The following is a 13,112-nucleotide window of genomic DNA, read 5'->3' as shown; positions in this document are numbered from 1 at the left end:
AATTTACTGCCCAATATAGTACCAGTCCAATGTTCTCTAATTACTCACAAACCTACCTCTGCCATATCAATGAAACTTGATCTCACTGCATCAATAACATAGCATCCGGTTTTACAAGCTTGACAGCGGTGGCATGAGAAGGAGTGAAAATTGACAGCAAGTTGACAGAATACTACTGGGACTACTCTGGGGTCCATCATACAGTCATCTTATCCCTATGCCACTAAAAAACTAACAAATTTGTCACCAGAATAGCTGTTACAGGGAACTGACTTAACAGTAGTGGGTTTTTTAGGTGTTTGCTGTGAATGAGGTTTTCCTCTTCAGCCCCTGGAATTATCCTTATGTATAGATGGAGGAGACATAAAAGAAGATGGGTGAAAACAAAATCACGTGGGAAGTGGAAAATATTTGTTTTCTCCATATGCATGCATTGTGCTGAGTGCAGCAGGGTGCTGAGATGGACTCCTCAGATGCTATCACACTAACTGCAATATCATGTAGCTGTGTATCTCCTTCAAGCTCCTCTACAAAATTCTATAGTGTGATCACTTAGCTGGCTGTGTTCAATCTATATAATCTAAAAAGAGAATGCATTTTCTTTTAGATACTGAGCTTATTTTCTGTTGGTGTTCAAAATTCATTGTAATAAGGAGTAATTTTATTGTCATGGTGCCTTGGTTGTGTTTCGGTTTCTGTTGTCTTAATAGAAATAATAAAACAAATTGTTCTGAGAACAGCAGAACTAATGAAGTGATATTTTGAGGGTTTGTATTTGATATTCTTACATCCCTTCCTTTGCCCCATTGCAGCAGCTTTGTCCATTTATGCTGAGCTTTATGCCCAACTCCGTTGGACTTCCCTTTCCAGTCCCCTCAGCTGTCTTTCATGTCTGCAGATATCAGCTGTGCAGAAGACATTACATACTCTCAGTAGTTCAGACTTACTTTTGCACTGACATGCTGGCAGAATACCTTCTGACTGCATAGCAAAAGGTCAATCAACAAATGTAACTGCTGAGTTGTGACTGATGCTTTATTCCTAGTGGGACACCAGTCTGGCTCTGTCCTCTATCCAGCCACCAAATTCAATGAAACTTGTGAGGTTTCTCTTTAAGGCTTTGACCTCATTCTTATCTTTGGTTGAAATTGGCCAACAGTTTTGGAAGTTATGAGGAGTGGGGGACGGACAGACAGTGAATCAGATGGATCAATAACGCAATACGTATAAGGGCTAATTTAAAAATAAAAAAAAGAGTAAATATCCAAAACAAATTGTCTCTCAGAAACAAAATAGATTTTAATGGAAAATTAATGGAAGTTGTATTCCTAATTCATATAAGTACTTTGAAAATTCCACTAAGAAAGATTTTTGATAGAGTTGGAGTGAGAGAAAAACAGATCTTTTAAAGGCATGATAACAAAATATGCTAGTTATGAGTCCATCTTGGCTGAGAAAAGAACATTTGAATCATGGCACTGACACAGAAATGCTTTCTTTATCTTAAATTTGCGTCTGGCTCAGAACCTTGCACGCTTGCTGCATGATTTTTGACTATCTGTTAGCGCATTCAAGCTGTATCATAAATAGCAGTATTGAAAACATATGCCACAGGGGAAAGAAATCTGTAATAATACCAGCTGCCATTATATGATAATGAATTTCAGTCACTACTAACCTGGATAAGTGTTTTTCATAGGGAAACAAGTGGCAAATTTACTGAAGAAGAATTTGTGTAAAACTTTCAAGTTTTTAAGCCAGCTCTAGAAGAGATAATCCACTTTGATCAATGGGAAAAATCATCTGGGACTAATTTTGAAGCTGAATACATCTAGTTTGATTAAACAGCGAGGAAGAGCAACATGGTAACAGTTTTCACATATGTAGAAGGGAAATCCTTTTAAGGCAGCAGTTTTAGGGTACATATTCATAAGAAAGAAGAAAAAAATTACAGGAAAATTTAAACTGAGTGTTTAAAACCCTTCTAAAGGCTAGAATCTATTAGACAGCAAAGCCACTTTAAAAACGTCAGTAAAGGTTTTATTATCTGGGAAATATAAAAAAGTTTGGCTGCATTACGAAAGATATGTACTGAGAAGTAATCTAGCTTTGGAGTGAGAGAGCTTAGATGGTGTCATTATTCATTCACAGTTTTAATTTCTATGATTCCATGACTGAATCTCATGATGAGGACGCTTTCCGCTTCTGCAGCTAGGTAGCAGATAAAATAACTATGTATATTATGGCAAATAAGCAGTCAGGTTAGTGTTTGTATTTCATGGCCACTGAGTATTTTGTTATTAGGACAACAGTCTCTATATTTCTTTCAAATTCTCTGTTTAAAGTAGGTTGTATTCCAGCTGGTGACTATTATGTCCTGAAGTGGTGTGATTATCTCCAAGGGAAATCTGCAAGAACACAACTACTTCAGGAATCTTTTGTCAAGGACAAAGTCCATACACACCCACCCACCTTGTATATGTATAGATATCTCCTTTAAGGTAGAATTATAATTATAGATCATACTTTAGTACAACTGAAAGTAAATAATTTCTCTTTGGAAGGATATAAGGTCAGTTGCAGGATGTAGGAACAAACACAGCAAAAATAAAGCTGTGGGATTCTGAACATGCAATATATTAAATAAATCCACATGACTAAACTCGCTTGATTCAGAGGTGTTTTCAAGATACACGAAGTGAAGAAGAGTGTCAGTTCATAACAGGAAGAACAAGACTTTTGAATCAGGTGTAGTTTAACTCAGTAAGAGTAAGTGAGTAAGCTTGTAAAGTCTTACTGAGCTTTTCAAAGCAAAAATAATGTATTCGCACTGTCAGAGATTTCACTGGAAAACAGGCTCATGTAAACAGGTAGGATGCAAATGTAATTTTCAGCTGGGATTACAACCTGTAGGTTGCTTGGCATAGTGTCACATAACTAGTTACAGAAAAGCTACTGGCTTCATTGATGTCATTTGGATTTCTGTGACTGTCTTAGAGGGGACAAAGTCTCATGGGTGGTTTTTAGAAATTTTCTGAAATCCACAGACAAGATTCTTTTCATTGTGTTTTGGCTTCTGGTATTTAAGGCAATAAAGAGAGCTGGCAGGCTTGATCAAGCACAGACCTCCTTCTGTGTTGCACAGGTGACCCTAACAGGCCAATACAGGATTAAAAACTTCCTCAAATAGGGCCTCTTGGTCCTGAAGGACCCAGCTGAGCTGCTATACAGAGACGGTAAGATCTTTTCCGTTCAGGTGCACTAGGCTGCTGCATTGAGAGCTTTGGGAGGTACAGGCACATCCAGGGTTTCCTGCATAGTGCCTAAACCAAGTGGAAAGACCTTTTCCTGAGATAAAACTCAAGCTGTTTTCTGACAGACCCACGCCAATCAGTCATAGCACAGACGTCATGCTGTTAGTATAAACAGTGCACAACAAGATTCAACTAACATACAGTTCTTTCAGAAATGTATTTACTTGGCATCATTTACAGCAGCCCCAAGATACCATTAACCTCTGCTGAAACACAGGATTGTATAGATCTGGCAGTTCTGCCAAACTGATCTATGGCAAAACAGAGATTCCTAGGCCTCTGTATTCAATTCAGAGAGCTGTTTCTTATTGAATGGTTTGTTTTTCCAGCACAAATAAGGGTCAATCAACATTCTCAAATAACACAGAAATGTACCAGTTTTATTAGAATTTATCTCTCTCACATTTTTACAACGGCCCACAAAAATCAACCCAAGATAATAGCAGGAATAATTGACCAAAGAATAGCAGTTTCTTTAATCAAGGGAACACGATGATTAAATCAAAGCTTTAGATCTGTGGATATCATCAATGGTCTTTTGTCTATTAATAACAATACGTCATCAGTGAATTTTAAAAATGCAGTTGCTAGAGGGTGAAATGTCTACATCTAGATGGAGAAAGGTCAGAACAGTATTATTTGTAATTGAATCCATTAACTGTACCATGGACAGTTTTTCAAGTGATTTAGGTTAAAATATATTAATGAAGTACAGCAATACTTACAAAGAAAGATGCTCAAATCCTACAATTTCTTAACATTCAAGTATGCTTTCCTTGGACTCTTTGTTGTTCTAAATAGGATTCAAGCTGTAATATTTTAATTAAAAAAAAAAAAAAGAATAAAAGAAACCAGAACAACAAAATGTTCCTAATGAAAGACTTGGTTTTGGTTTAGAAACATTGGCAGAAATATCCTACAGCACTGAAGCTTGAGAGACACCATCGCTTCCTCTTCCTGTGCTGTAACCATAGGGACAGTGAGCATTTTTCTACACCTTTTATGCATAACGAATCTCTTTTGCACAAGAAGACGTGCAAGCTTGTAGGGAACTTACTAGCCTAGGAAAGGTAGCCAGCGTATGAAAGCAAGAGCAAGCATACGCTGAGTGTTAGCACGGTCTATTACAGCCTAGAGCTTTCAGAACCCAAGGTATATCTTTGCACCAAACACCATTGCACAGTGCAGATATACTTTGTATATATTAGCGCATTAAAAGGTGTAGTAGAAGACTATCCATACATGGGAAGGTATGATTCTTCTGTTTCCTGAGCCTGGAGGGAAGGCAGATTACAATTTTCTATGGCAATATTTAGTGGCCTTAGCTCATAGATCCTCCCTTTTCTTTCCAACTCTTCCTTCAGTCACTGAGCTGCAGTTTCCAAGGTAAAAGCCGTTTATAGGCAATGATGTCTTACTGGTTTATCTGTCCTGTGTATTGGCCAGTCAAGAATCCTATGAAACACAGATGTGATTTTCTAATTAATGATAATATCAAAACTTAGACACAAGGAGACCTAATTAAAGTTGCATAACCATCTCAGTTCTTAGACTTTGCTACTATTGAATGCAACCACTAATTTTGTGTTCCCCTGATTGTCTCATTAAAATAGATACTTTGTATTGATTTATTAACTCAGAATACATTTTACAAGAACTCTGTAGAAAACTGGGCATAAGGCTGTTTACCATCATAGGCATAAAATTTGGGTTTGGTAGACTGTACACATTCATCAGTTGGAAAAGTGGCACCAGAGACACTTTTATTGTCTACCTTGGGAAAGTCTGTAGGGACAGTATGAGTGTCATACAACAACAGTCTTCCACGTTAGCTGCGTGACCGCTGAGACTGGAATACAAAGATGGTCCAGCTACTGTGGCCTGAACATGGTCACTTTCTTGGACAGAAATAGTGTGGCTACCCATGCAGATCATATACAGTGAGATGGAGCATGAGCGGTGGAAGGAAGCATGGCTGTCCGCACAAGCGTCCTAGAAGTATGTTAAACTGAGTACAATCTATCATCCAGTGCTTTTGAGCTCTTAGCCACAAATAGGCAGAGGTGAGCAATTTTATGATACAAACAAAGCACAACTAAACATACAAAGTATTTATAAAATATTTTAAAGCATCTATTAAATTAATCGGTTATAAGTGTGAAATCTTTGCACTTGCATTATTTATTACAAGTCCTTTAAACTCAATTGCAGCTTTTTTAATTTTTTTTTTTAGCCCTCAATTATTTTAGCCCTTTCCTACTAGACTCTGTCATTTTCTTTTTGTAACTGCTCATATACTATCAAACCTTTTTCCTGTCCTGAACACTTTCAGTGTATCTATTTCTCCACCTTTTATAGAACCATTTCCTTTAATATCAACAGCTTTTCTATACTTCTTTCTGACTGCAGCTCATTTGTTGAAATTTCCAGTATATCTTCTAGAATATACTGATAATTTTAACTTTTTTTTTTAATGTGAAGGGATCCTAGCTTATCACAAATTGCCATAAATTCAAAAGTACAATGTGCTGTAGGCAAGTCGAAAGTATCCAATATGTACTCTTCTTTCATTTTTCCGATCATCTCTATTTAGTTCTGTTAGCATTTTCTCAGAACAAAAAGTAGTCCGTTTAGAAATGATTGGATCATCTGTTTTACCCTCAACCAAGTGACATTCATTCACCCATTAATAGTCCTTTTTTCCCATCCAGATGTTACCAAGAAATAATTTTTTCTAGTTAAAAGAAAACACCAAAAGACACAGGATAATGGGAAATCAACAAATGCAATTCATTATTTCATAGTGTAAAATGTTATGAAGTTTTTAATAGCATCAGAACCTAAAAAAAAGGGAGTGAAGGAAGAACACTGAAAAAATTGGCAGGTAAGTGAACGACTACAGTCATTTGCTTGGGGAAAACATGTGCTTTCTCCGGTTATAGCTCTACATCAGAGAGTCTAATATAGACCAATTTTGAGGCATCTTTTTACTCTTGTCATTCATTTAAGAGATTTTTATTTTTTCAGAACAGTAAAGTTAGCCCTTCAGACAAAGTAGACCCACTTCATCCTAGTTCTTTGGGAGGAAATGGAACAAACCTTTTTTTCATTTGAAAAAAATTAAAAGCAACTTCTCTAAAAATGTGAAGGGGCTAGTGTGTCTCGGTGGTCTTTAGGTGAAAGAAGAGCTACAGTTGAAGTTTGCTGAAATGCGGTTTGGATAGGGATCATTTTCCCTTCAGTTCTCACTGATGCTTCTCTGAGAGGAAACCTGCTCCCTGTCCAATGCTGTTTTTCCTGTTCTGTCCCAGGTCTAGGTGGTTTTTATAGTATCATTAATGGTAATATAATTTATTTTTTTAGCATATCAAAATGACATACTTAGTTCGTTATTGAACTATGCTGAACTTTGTGACACAGATTCTTACTACAAGCAGGGTCATTGACTTTGGGCCCTAGGCTTATTTTTAGACTAGAAGGGGTAGTCCAGTCTAGTCTGATACTCTTGCCTTCTTGTCCTTTCTCCAAGGGAAATTATCGTCTGCATTGCAATGGTTGTTTTTTTTTTTTTTATTTACAGATCATATACATCCGCTTAAGATCCCTGTGCAATTATGCTGGGGAACTAAACTGCAAGAAGGTGGATGTTGTAATTTTATCTGAAGGTGACAAACATGGGATCATTCCTGAGAATCACAGTCATTGTCTTGAGGTGGGTGTTGAAAAAGCTCCATCTCCTGCATGTGGGATGATAAAAAATAATAATAAATAAATAATCATGGTGTCAGACAGTGAGATTTTGCCAGAATGATTCAGTTACCTTTTAGGCACACTGAGCAGTTCGAGTACCTTGCAGACATGAAATCTACCACAGGAAGTAGGCTTCAGTTTGTTAAGCATGAAGACATCTATCTTTGACCAGCTAGACTTTTTATAAAAGGAATGGGAAGGAAGAGTTAGGCATCTCAGAAGAGAATATCACGATTCATAATACACAAACCCATTTAAGACCATGAACTCTCCCATGCAGCGCTATATACAGAGCATTGAAAAATCAGAGCAGTCACTGTTGTGAATGTACCCTGATGTTCATATGGACTCTGCGGACAGAGCAGTCTCTGTTTGTGGGGGTAAGTCAGATGGCATGTGTACAATGGATCCAACACATCCACTTATAGATCCATTGAACATGAAGCTCTATCTATCATCAAGAAAAGTGTCCAGCTACCTGTAAGAAATGAAAATAAAAAGTCACATTCCACATACTTTTTACAAGAGATAAAGGAGCTGAACATGGGAAATCCTGTACTATTCAGGATGTCGAGCAACTCTAGTGCTGGCTGATAGGCTCTTGGAGGTCAGAGACTGGGCTGTTGTCTGAGGATGGTATTTTTCTAAATTATTTAACAGAACATTTGCCTTTCTATGAGGTTTTCTGATGAAAGTGATTATGTTCTCCTATAGAATATATATTCATAAACAGATTAGAAGTTAAACCTTTATCTTGTTGAACACTTCTAAGCTATTACCACTGACTTTGTTTTTGCTAAACAAGGGTTTATTATTTTACAGAGGCAAATATGAACAATTTACATTCTTACAATTTACTGAAGACAGTATATTTGACATGGGAAACAACAACTGTGCTATCAGCATGCAATATGATACGAGGGAAAAAAATCCTGGAGAAATAATAGAGCAGTAGCAAAGATGGTAGCTGGAACCTGCAGGCATGGGGTAACAGGAAGAGAAGATCTAATTCTGTATAGTGTGGTTTCAATATGTTTGAAACTTGCTACAGAGATTGTAGAAGAACCAATTAACAGCATACATGGTGGTATCCAGGTTTATCTGTTTTAAACTTTCTGTCAATAAACAAAATTTGTTTTTGAAGTAGCTGGTAAAATATAGAATGACAAAACAATATTCTGAGTACAGTATTCAATGGCTTCACAAGGAGTCATAAAATTGTCAAGAGTTGATTACTGTTCTTTCCCCTTTTCTCTTTTCTGTCCTGGACTTGAACTTTTCATCATTATCCTGTCCCTATTCATCGCTTAATTTTATTTTATAAGTTTGGAAATATGGAATACAAGTGATCCTTACGTTATATTTTTTTATACATATATATTTTCCTGAAGGCAAGAATGGACACTGTCTTCATTTTGGACTTTTGTAGTAGTGTTTGTGTGTGAGACAAGTAGATTAAGATGTAAAGAAGTTATCCTGTTGACTTTAAAACATCAGTGTGATCAACTAGTTTTTTCCAAAATTATGAATCACAGCATATAATTATGTTTTCTTAAAACAATGAAGTAAAAATATATATACATGATATAACTATCTTTATAAATAAAATACTTGGATTTACTATTAATTTTCATTTTTTAACTTATATCTCATGGGATATGCTTTTAAAATATTTTAAGAATTTTTTTTTTTCATCAGATGAAGTTTGCAAACTATTTTTCCAAAGAAAAATTCAAAAGAAGAAAAAGGACTCTAGGAACAATGGGATTTAAGAATAATTCCATATTCTGTAAGACTGAAAAATTGGACATAGGAATGTCAATTAGATTGCTATTATTTCCCATTTTCCATATTTTGAGCCCCAAACAATTTCCTGCCCCAGGCTTTTTACATCTAGCCATTCTTACCCTTTTTGCAGTCTGGAACTAGCTTCAGATTTTTGCCTTAGCCATATTACCTGCTTAAATCCACATTGCTATTGGATTAGACTCCCTTGAAATGCTTTTCTACTTCTGTGGTACTTCAGTGGGAAATAGTCCAAGATTCCATTAGTTAAAATGTTTTATTCTTTAGCATTATGCTTCTCGTTTTCTGTTCCAGGGTTTGCAGACCTTAACTGTAGTTACCCATGGTTTCCTCACAGTTTGACTTTCATTGGTTTGTGATATGATTCTGCTTACTCTGCGGAGTATCTTACACAGCATGTAGGTTCGCTAATACTGGGGACAGAAAACATTTCTCAACACAAGGGTGGCAAAAATGTATTTACATATACCGGGCCAGTTAAACGTTGGTAATAAGAAGACAGCTGTTTAATGATTATACTTACTGCTTTTAATCTGAGACTGTATTAATTCCCCAAATATTTAATAAAACTACTTAGTGCCATAGTTGTTCGGGGTTTTTTTTGCAATCCTACCAGAAGGTTACCTTCCTTACTAAACTGGTGACGTTCCCAGTAGCTGCTGGGTATCACACTGCTCATTGCCTGCGTACAGCTGCCTGCCTCATCTGAGCATCTTGCTACAAGAGGGAAACTGGTGACATCTCACCTCAAAGTCTCTTTAGCAGAGGTAGAAGGAAGGGGCATGACTGTGACTACCTGACACCACAGCAGGCCTCAATAGTGATGTTCTCCTGGTGGTATTTTTTCCAGCTTAATGTAAGGCAGTCATGCATAGGAATCAGCCCCATACACAACCCCCCCCAAACCAGGAAGGATAAAATAGTCAGAGGTGGCTTAAACTTTGTGTTTTACATAAACATTAATCTGCCTGTGACCTTAGAGTGCACTGGTTACAGTTTGGCTAGGTGGCAGGATCTGTATTCAAGAGAAACAGAGCAATTCTGTGGAGGGATTGGGAACAGTTTTGAAAGTCTTGTTCACTGTAAATGAGATTGTTAAATTCGTTATACAGGAATGAGTAATTTTTAGATAAGTGTATTAGGTCTCCCAAGTGATTTGCATGTATAATCAAATGAAAAGACCTCTGAAATATTGAAACTCTAGATGAGAAAAGTGAGATTCTATCAAGAAAGAAAGAACCTCCGCATTTATAGAGCATTCAGAGAACATATCAGAGTATAAATTTAATGCAATGCAGCAATGCTCATCTTACTTTAAAGGTAATTATATAGAAAAAGGGGCATTTAAAATGTATAAGTAGAGGCTTTTTTGCACTCATACAGCATATAATTAACAAAGTTCTTTAAACCTATTCATAAAAGAAAGTAATAAACCACTTGTAAATAATGGCAGTCTCATATTCTTTACAGTTAAATGTCAATAATCTGAATGTCTTTTTTATACTCAGTTATAAAACTACATTTTTGACATATTAAGTAGAAGCAGGTATTACTAGTGTGGCATTTCAATTTTCTAGAGATTTAGACATATTAATATAAAAAGGATGCAAAATGAGGAACTGTAGCTATAGAAAACTGGAATGCTTGTAGATTAAATCAATACTCTGCCTGCAAAACACAAAGCGATAACAGAAAAGTGAAGTTGCAGAACATTTCATAGCAAAATTAAAAGGTGTAGGTGTTGAGACCTTAAAATACTAAACTGTAGGTGCAGAACAAGAGAACAAGACAACTACAAAGGAAAGTACCAAAGCTTGTAGCATTGTACAGATCAATTAATAATGATTTGTTTTGCAGCAATTACTGAATCCTCACAAGATTAATTTGAAAAACAAATCCAGCTTTCTTCAATGCTCATTCTTTTAGGAGTGAACACTTCTCAGAAATAAGGAGGAAGAGGGAAATAGGGAGAGATTAAAGAAAATATAAAGTAATGAAGGAAAAGAGTATAGATCATAAGTGATTTTGGACTTCTTTTTGGTTTGATTTGATCATTTTTTTCTTCCTCACCTCATTCTTTGAGAGCCTGTATTGCACAGTAGACCCCTGTTCTGACATATGCTGTCTTGAATAGCAAAGTGCAGGATGCTTCTAATATATTCTTCTCTGACCTTGCCCTTGAGTGTGGGTATCCAAGTAGGGGTATACAGGTGGCTATGAGAAGAGAATTACTAGGTGCTAGGTCCTACCAAAGCAACAGAGAGATTGGGCCAGATTGAAGGTTGCAGGCCTGGAATAAACTCAGACTAAATTAGTTAGGGTTGGATTTTTTTTTCCTCTGATCTGACTGCATATATTTAAATTTCAATGTTTAGGAACATCCAAGATTTCTTGCATGTTTATTACTGTCCATTGAAAGGCATGGCACTTTGCCAGTTTATAGCAAGAAGTGAGAAAAAATCAATACTTCCCTGAAATTAAGCTTCAGTTGCCATTACTACAATTCAGAGTCTGCACATTAAAAGCCACAGTTTATTTTGCACCAAACCTTGCATTTTCAGACTGGTTAGTTTTCCACAAAATAGGCTGAATGTGAAAATTCTTATTAGAATGATTCAAAATCTTAAAGAAAAAATCTTGATTGTATATTAAAAATATAAATGTGATGCCTGTTTGAAGTAAATGTTTAATGTCAAAGAATATATTATCATATAAGTAAGGTTTTCCAAAGGACTTGTTTCCCTGTTAGAACCACCAAAACTTCTTCTACATAGTTTTAACTAAAAGGTAATTATGTCTGAACAGTCTTCTACATTCTATTTAAGATATTGTATAGATAGATACTACATTTATATCTACATATAAATATAGATATATCTATGTATCTATATACACATATGTACATACACACATGCATGCATATTTTTCAAGATACATTGAAACAAAGTGATTGAAATAGATAAACAAAGTTTTGCTATTTAGTTTTATTTTATGATGAAAGCAAGCACCATCAGTTCTTGTATCAACACTAACAATCACTTTTGAAAGGCAAAGGGCGAATTCCCTTTACTGTTGCAGATTTTCCAAGAGTTGAACCAGAGGCAGATCAGATCAGAATGCCTCTTCCTGGTACTCCTCTCTCTTTCTTGGCTATGAAGGAAGACTAGGTTAAGTGAAGCTATGTCCAAACTTTAGGTGGACACTGTGAGATGTCCCAAAGTCTTCGTCTTCCACTTACTCAGTTTAGTGCCCTGGCTGGATGTCACCATGTTTTCCTCCTGCCTGCACACTCATGTTTCCTTTCCAGCCAAATCCAGGAGGAAGAGGAACAATGGTGAAGCCTGGGGGGCTTCATGCAGCGCCTGGGGGGCTTCATGCAGCACAGAGTGCTGGTGCAATCATGCCTGACAGTTTAGACTCAACCTAAATTCCTCTTAGGAACCCCACTTAGAGTCTTAAAATTAGATGGGATAAATTCAGGCTTTAGTGTTTTAACACAGGAATTAAAGTAACATTTGCTATTAGGTTGGGTTTATACTGGGTTGTTCCAGTTACTTCTTTCCTGTATGCACCTCAAGACAATTTTCCACATGCATGATATCCATCCTAAGATGAGAGAAGTCACTCTCCCCTCTGCCTGTATGTAGTTCAAATTCACAATATTGCTCTTTCAGATCACCCAATGTGTCATTGCCTATCCTGAGAAGGGTGGAAAATGAGCAGTCAGGCAGCAACAGTGGACTGGCAAGAAATTTAAGGAAACATTTAATTGAGGTTTTTGAAACTTAAAATTCTGGATCAATATGGAATCAGCACTAGAAAATCCTTCCCTGTGGGAAAATCTGCTGGTACATCTGATTCCTCTTTTTGCTTCATTTCCATGCTGGAATGAAGAAAACTGAAACAAATGAACAAATTTCATTTTGATGCCAAAGTAGCATCACTGCAATGTGGGGAGAATCTGAAAAAGCAGAAATCTGGTCTATAGCAAGGAGATTCAGACTTCTCCAACACTCAGCTTGATCAGACTTCTGAGCTAAGTTCCCCTGTGCTTGCTAGTGACGAGAAACTAGACGATAACGTCAGGAGATTGAAGGTGCAAGTACTACAAGAATATAAAAAACAGGCAAACTAAATGCATTTTTGATCAATATCTGAAATTGTAAGTTAAAGAATACCCGTGTGATGAAGATGTTCCTATTTTTTGGTCTCATCTGTGTTTTTTTTTAATTAAAACTATCA

The 13,112-nt window shown here is 36.4% G+C and overlaps 1 protein-coding gene across 13 annotated transcripts in view; it reads left to right on the top strand.

Annotated features, from left to right (window-relative positions):
- Window positions 1-13,112, top strand: part of LOC143163499 (uncharacterized) — a 259,356-nt gene that overhangs the window by 21,791 nt on the left and 224,453 nt on the right. For 12 of the 13 annotated variants that reach the window (XR_012995920.1, XR_012995917.1, XR_012995918.1 and 9 more), the window contains one exon: window positions 6,895-7,026. The exons of the other annotated variant lie outside the window; for it this stretch is intronic. Coding sequence is in view for 7 of the 12 variants with exons in the window: in XM_076344945.1 (XP_076201060.1) it covers window positions 6,895-7,026 (132 nt within the window). In the remaining 5 variants the exon portion in view is untranslated. The remainder of the gene's footprint in view (window positions 1-6,894; window positions 7,027-13,112) is intronic. 13 annotated transcript variants of the gene reach the window in all.

The sequence above is a fragment of the Aptenodytes patagonicus genome, chromosome 7 (assembly GCF_965638725.1).
Source record: "Aptenodytes patagonicus chromosome 7, bAptPat1.pri.cur, whole genome shotgun sequence".
Lineage (NCBI taxonomy): Eukaryota > Metazoa > Chordata > Aves > Sphenisciformes > Spheniscidae > Aptenodytes > Aptenodytes patagonicus.
This window is presented reverse-complemented; position numbering and strand designations above follow the sequence as displayed.